This window comes from Malania oleifera, chromosome 2 (genome assembly GCF_029873635.1).
Source record: "Malania oleifera isolate guangnan ecotype guangnan chromosome 2, ASM2987363v1, whole genome shotgun sequence".
Classification (NCBI taxonomy): Eukaryota; Viridiplantae; Streptophyta; class Magnoliopsida; order Santalales; family Ximeniaceae; genus Malania; species Malania oleifera.
In genome coordinates, this window is record NC_080418.1 from 136,024,790 (window position 1) to 136,031,395 (window position 6,606).

The 6,606-nt window shown below is 39.4% G+C and overlaps 1 protein-coding gene across 1 annotated transcript; it reads right to left on the reverse strand.

The window, feature by feature from the left end:
- Positions 1 to 2,026: 2,026 nt before the first annotated feature.
- On the reverse strand, positions 2,027 to 6,367 carry LOC131149883 (calcium-dependent protein kinase 2-like). Its single transcript, XM_058100674.1, has 8 exons — positions 5,364 to 6,367; positions 4,459 to 4,602; positions 4,166 to 4,318; positions 3,820 to 3,935; positions 3,558 to 3,725; positions 3,295 to 3,422; positions 3,102 to 3,201; positions 2,027 to 2,490 (listed from the first exon to the last, which is right to left on the reverse strand). Exons 1-8 carry the CDS (start codon positions 6,055 to 6,057, stop codon positions 2,395 to 2,397), a joined length of 1,599 nt encoding a protein of 532 aa, XP_057956657.1. The 5' UTR covers positions 6,058 to 6,367; the 3' UTR covers positions 2,027 to 2,394.
- Between the last annotated feature and the right edge of the window lie 239 nt (positions 6,368 to 6,606).

Sequence of the window (6,606 nt, forward strand, 5' to 3'; positions counted from 1 at the left end):
CCAGAGCATTGAGGGCCATTTATACTGCCCCAGCAATCCAGCATAAGCACAAGCCTACCGATGATCTCAAATGTCTTTCTCCAGCAAAAATAGTCCTACTTCACTTCCATGACAAAGCCAAGCTGAAATGATCAACTTGTCATCAGAGGAAAAATGAAGGCATGAACCTAAAAAAGCCATGACAAAGCCAGTCTTATCAGGCAGATCACTACAAAAGCCACTTTGAACTGAAGGCATGAACCTAAAAAAGAAAAAACATGTTGCACTCGAGGAAGGAGAGATTTGTGTTCTCATTTCCATGATAAAGCAGAGCTGAAATGACCAACTTGTCATCAGATGGAAATGGTTTAGGCTATGAGAAACAAGCAGATGAAAAAAAAAAAGCCAGATTGGGCTGACTATAAATGCCACTCCACTTTGAACTGAGGCATGAACCCCAAAAAGGAGAGATTGCTAATTAGCTGCTAATGGATACTATTATTGTGGGATGGAGGAAGAATCAGCTTTACGTGTGCGCACACACATTTGCATCAGAGTTTCTTTGGTTATTTGACATCTTATTTTAGAATTATCATTGAGGTTGTGTTTGGGAGCGTGGATTTTAGGCCCCGAAGGATCAGATATAGTGTTTTTGTGGATTTGGATGAAACTCAATTTTGCATTGCATTTCATCCTAAGTTGCACAAATTTAAATTGAAGGTCTGAACTCTAAGCTCCTAAGCATGGATACTACTTCCTTTACAGCTATTAACTTATGTGGTGGTGGAATTTGGCAGGTTCAAAATACAGAAGGAAATTACTGGCTTTAACTCTTTCCTGGTCATATTTTCTAAGTATCATGAAAGGAGAGAAATTGAATGATTCGTGAAGGGCAGGTTCTGAGAGGTCTTGATGTAGCTGTGTATGTGGGTTCGTAGTTGGAAACTTTCAGAGTTTCTAAGTTCGCTGATTTTTTGTTGCTTCTTTAAGGGGTTTGTTAGAGAATAGGACTGCAGAAAGTGGGTGCTGAGTGTTGTTAGGGATCTAGGAACAATAATCACACGCACAAACAAAATAAACATACAAAATAAGAACACCAGATTTACGTGGTTCGGTCTAATCTGACCTACGTCCATGGAGCACAGCAAATATACTATAACGTGGGAGAAAAACAAGAGGAGACACACACTCAACTCAACTCTTCTCACACTTTTCTCTTTCTCACCTTCAGCACTCTCACACTCCTCGCTCACTTACTTCACTTGCACACTTCACACAACACAAATGTTCTTATTTATAGATACATAGGATAGATATAGAGGGAAAGAAGTTATTGCATTCTAATGGGATAATGAGCACGTGGTCTTTAATGGATTATTTTAGCACTTGATAATTATGTTTTTGATGGAATGAATTTGGCATGCGGTTGCAGCTCATCCTCCTTAAGGTGTTTCCATTTTCTCCGTTTCCATATTTTCTCCATTTCCATTTTAGCTTAACAGGCGTGTGTTCTGTTTTCACTGTGAAGCAATGTTTCTATTGTATCCTGTTGCCTTTTTGTTTTTAGGAATTGGTATAGGAGAGTTGTTTTTTATTTTTTGATGCTGTGGTAGGTGCATTGTTATGCAGTTGTAGCACATTTCTGGGGTACAAAAATGTTTTTTTATTATTATTATTATTTAAAAACAACCCTTAAAGATGACTACATTTCTTCTTCCAACTCTTGCCAATAGCAATGAAGTTTCCTTTTTTTGCTGAAAAAAGTAGAAGACTACAATTTTAGCAAGTTTTTAACATTGCCTTGAGCAACACCTAGAAGATTGAATTGAAGCAATGGAATAACAAGGACATGGGAGCAAGTTTCGGTATTCGATTCTAGTATGTTTGGCATCAAAACAAGATGGAACTACAATTACACAAGGACCTAGAATTTTTATGCAATCATTATAGGCAGGCAACTATAGCTTAATTAATAAAAGTGGGTCTAGGAATTGTGTCAAAATAAATAAATAAATAAACCTAAAGATGTTTGAGCCAACAAGATATAGTTTGTCATGAGAAAGTAGACATGCCAGTAATTATGTCTTTTCTGTTCTAATGGAGGTCATAAATAATTTCGCACCCATCAACTCCTAAGAATTAGTAAGGCGACAATTAGGGCTGATTACAATGTTCAGAAGCAGAGAACCCGTCACTAATTCACATTGCACAGGCCTAAAACTCCAAGAATCCCATGTTGAACCAGTATTCCCTCACATCCTCTCCTACTTTTTCTAATGCAAGAGATAATGTACATGAGCACTCATAAATTAATATATTCTATGAATGCGTCGGAAATATTCCTCCGATCAGCTTCAGTCCACCTTAATACAGCAGAGAGGTTTAGATAGTGACTTCCAGCACAGTAATGCACAATTAAACAAACACCTCATCACGCCGCTTCTTTAGGTTGACTTCTGGGTTGCCTTTTCTCATCATGGCCACAAACTCTTCATAGTTGATATTGCCATCCTGTTAACAAGAAGTGAGGCGATTAGCAAAATATTGGGGTATGATTCCCTTCTGAAAAAACAATAGATATACTTGGCTTTCATGAATAAGAAGTACTCAATTTGTTCTCCAAATGGTCTAACTATGGAATCATATGCTAAGCTTCCCAATTTCCCGAGGGTGCATTGGTTTCACAGGCTAAGGTTTTGTAGGACTGGACTCGGCAGAATATTATTCACTGGATTGATTATGATAATTATCCTGTGCTGAGGTTGGTCTGCCATATATAAGGGATAGGAGAAGGACATGACTGGATTTTTTTTTTTTTTCTTCTTTTTATGCCTTTGGTCTGCTATAGCCTACCCTGGCCAGTGGAGGAATCAGCCAGATCTAGTCCATATGCATGAGCTAAGACGCCCTTCTTAGCCTGTCCTATCCCTTCCTTTTTCTGCACCGGGTAAATAGTGGCTTAACACAAACCTAGCCACTCTAGTTTATGAAACAAACGCATCCTTGCGGTATACATATGGGACAGGGACAACTATGTGATGGAAAATGAGTTAACCCCATGTGTTGCCCAGAGTACATTGTGGTGTTCCAAAGAACCTGAAGAAGAACAAGAAGAAGCTCACGTTATCAGCATCGACCTCGGAAATGATTTCCTTTATGTCCTTTGCATCTTGCATGCCGAATTCTCGGAGGGCTTGTTCAAGCTCTTCTGTTGTTATATACCTGAGTTTGGAAGTGTTTGAACTAATGTTAATTAGAAAAAGTCAGAACAGCTTAACCTGTTGTTATCATTCTCATTGTTATTATTATTATTACCCGCTATTATCTTTATCGAAATACTGGAAGGCAGTGTAAAGATGCTCCTCTCTATCCATTCTGTTCATGTGCATTGTCGCAGTGATGAACTCGTCGTAATCTATGGTTCCATTACCATCCGCATCAGCCTGTTTTCCAAAAATAAAGGGAGGCATTTAAATGATTAGAACAACAGCATCAAATGGAAAAAAAAAATCTTAATATGAATTAAACCGTGCATGAGTTCTATAATACTTTGGTAAAAGTAGTTTTTGAGGACTTACAGCTTCCATTAATTGTTTGACTTCGTATTCAGTTAGCTTTGTCCCTTGCTTGGAGAGCCCTTGCTTCAGCTCCTCAAGTGTAATAGTCCCACTATTGTCAGTATCCATGCCCTTGAACATTTCCTTCAATCCCATGATTTCTTCCTCTGATAAACAGCCAGCAATAACCTACCAATTCCAAATAATTAAACAATTAAGGTATTTGACCAGACACGGAAAAAAACTCAGCAGACACTGCTTTCTGAAGGGAAAAAGTTAATACCCGAAGCGCAACTTTCTTGAACCTATTCATTGCTCTGAACTGTTTGAACCTGTCAAAAACTGCATTATCAAGAGGTGTATCAGGTGCTTCACCGTCCTCCTTAATCCATGGATGATCTGAAATCAAACAATGCATTTTCAGAAAGTAGTATAATATTAGTGACACAGCAGTTTTGATAAGCAATGAAATACAAAGTTCACCGTAATCATTAATCTGTTTGGGACTGGAATGGTTAAATCAAGATCTCACAATTTCTTTTCTTTTCTTCAAATTAGCAAAGTGATATTCCTAAAGGGAACAACAGTTGTGGAGGGAGCCAAAGAACTACTTGAGATATCATACTTACTTAGGACTTGGTATGCTGTTACCCTCTGCTTGGGATCTGAAGTCAGCATCTTCCTGACAAGATCTTTAGCTCCAGAAGAAATTGAAGGCCATGGATCACTTGTGAAATCTACGTGACCACGCAAAATTGCATTGAAAATCCCATGCTCCGACTCTGTCAACCGAAATTTTTTTACTTTTTAAGTTAAATCGTATGGCCGAACAATTCATTGTCTGTCTATCATGGTTTGTTGGAAACTCAGGATGACCAGAAAAGTAAAAAAGAGCTGAAAAAACAAAGAAGACGTAATTTACCTGCCCAAAAAGGAGGAACTCCAGAAAGAAGAATGTACAACATTACTCCGACACTCCATATATCAACTTCAGGCCCATATCTCCTCTTTAAGACCTCAGGTGCAATGTAATAAGCGCTGCCAACAATATCTCTAAACACTTCTCCTGTTGGTAGAAAAATTGCAAACTATTTCAATCTTAAGAAGAGCTAAGATCTACAGGTAAATATTGCGGGAAAAAAAAAATCCACTCTTAAGATGATCTAAGATCTACTCATTCTATTTCCCATGAAATGTAAAGTAAAAAAAAAAAAAAAACTGTACAATCCCACACCATATGAGTTTTTTCTTTTTCATGATTCTTAGAGATAAGGACACTAAAGAATTGGAGTTATGAAATCTGTGTTTCAAACATCTAGGTGATCAGGTGTTTGTTCTCACCAGATCATCTATTTTCAAAAATTAAAACTCAATTACGCCATTTGCATGGGGTGTTTAAATGCCATACTAATAAATATTGCAGGCTTACTTCAGATAATAATATCACAACTCACAGAACAATGAGTTGAGAGTTGGAAGCACTAAAACTAAAATAGCATAAAGAACCAACATGTGTTGCAGACTTGCAGTTCAGTAGTACATTCTGCAAAATTTTTGCACTCTAAATATTATATTGGTGTGTGTTCAGAGGCATCTGATAGAATTGAAACATTGGTACATTCCATGTTTCCTCAACAAAACCTTGATACTACTTTTTCTTTCACACAATCATTAAACAGTGAATCGTGCTTTAAGATGACCTCCCAAAATATACACATAATAATGCAGGAAGTCTGATAGAATTTTATTTTTTCAAAAAAGAGAAGCTATGTCTATCACTCGTCATAAAGATTAGAAGGAAAACAGATAGGATGAAAAGAAACAAACCTTGCTTGAAAAACACTGACAAGCCAAAATCTGTGGCTTTAAGTGGCGAATTCTCGTCCTTGTTCAGAAGAAGGAAATTCTCGGGCTTGAGATCCCTGTGGACGACCCCCATAGAATGGCATGTGTGCACAATCTGCACAATCGTTCTCAACAATGACGCTGCAGCACGCTCCGAATAGTGCCCCTTGGCAATAATCCGGTCGAAAAGTTCCCCTCCCGCACACAACTCCATCACCAAATGAACAGACTGCTTGTCCTCATAGGCCCCTTTGAGTTCCACAATATTAGGCTGCCCTGTCAAATGGTGCATGATCTGAACCTCCCTCCTAACATCCTCAATATCCTCCTTGTTAACGAGCTTCCGTTTGGCTATGGTCTTGCAGGCGAATTGCTCGCCGGTGGCCTTTTGGGTGCACAAATGGGTAACTCCAAATTGCCCTCGCCCGAGCTCCTTGCCGATTGAGTAAATTGATCGAACATCTTCCATGGGACGGCCCAAGACAGGTCCGATGGGGGCAGGCTTGGCGGGTTTGACACGCCCAGGGCTAGCGACCGGGGCTGCAGGCCTAGGTGAGGTTGCAGGATTGGGCGAGGGGGGATTGCCCCCATTTTCGGTTTTGCCGGTTACGGATCCTCCCCTTCTACTCTTCGGGGGTTCCTCGTCGTTGCTCCCACGGGAGCAACAATTGCCCATGGCAGGGGAGGAGAGAGGGATGAAGGAGGGGGTGGCCTAGAGGAGGGATGGGGTCAGAGTGGTGGGTTTCTGGGGATGGCAAAAAGGGTTGCAGAGAGAGAGAGACATCTATAGATTGGAGAAAAGAGAGGGAGAGGGAGAGGGAGAGGAGAGAGAAAGAGGAAGGAGAGAGAAGGAATGCAGTTGCAGAAAGATGGGATACAGGTTGGATTGTTGATGGCATTACAGAGGATTGACGGTGAGGGATTGTAGGGGAAAGGGTGAGCCGTGGGTGTTTTTGGACAAGGGCCCAGAGGGTTTCGCGGGAAACAAACGTTTTTTTTTTCCTGTTTGGAGGATTATTTTAACGGCTAGGACACGTGGACGGTTGAGGATAATTGTAGTTACATAGGTAGCCTTGGAGACAAATATATATATATATATATATATATATATATAAATAATCTGATATAATCTGATACATATTTATATATATACGTAAATAATCCGATATATATATATACATATACGTAATTCATCTTGTATATATATATATTGCAGAAGGTCCAT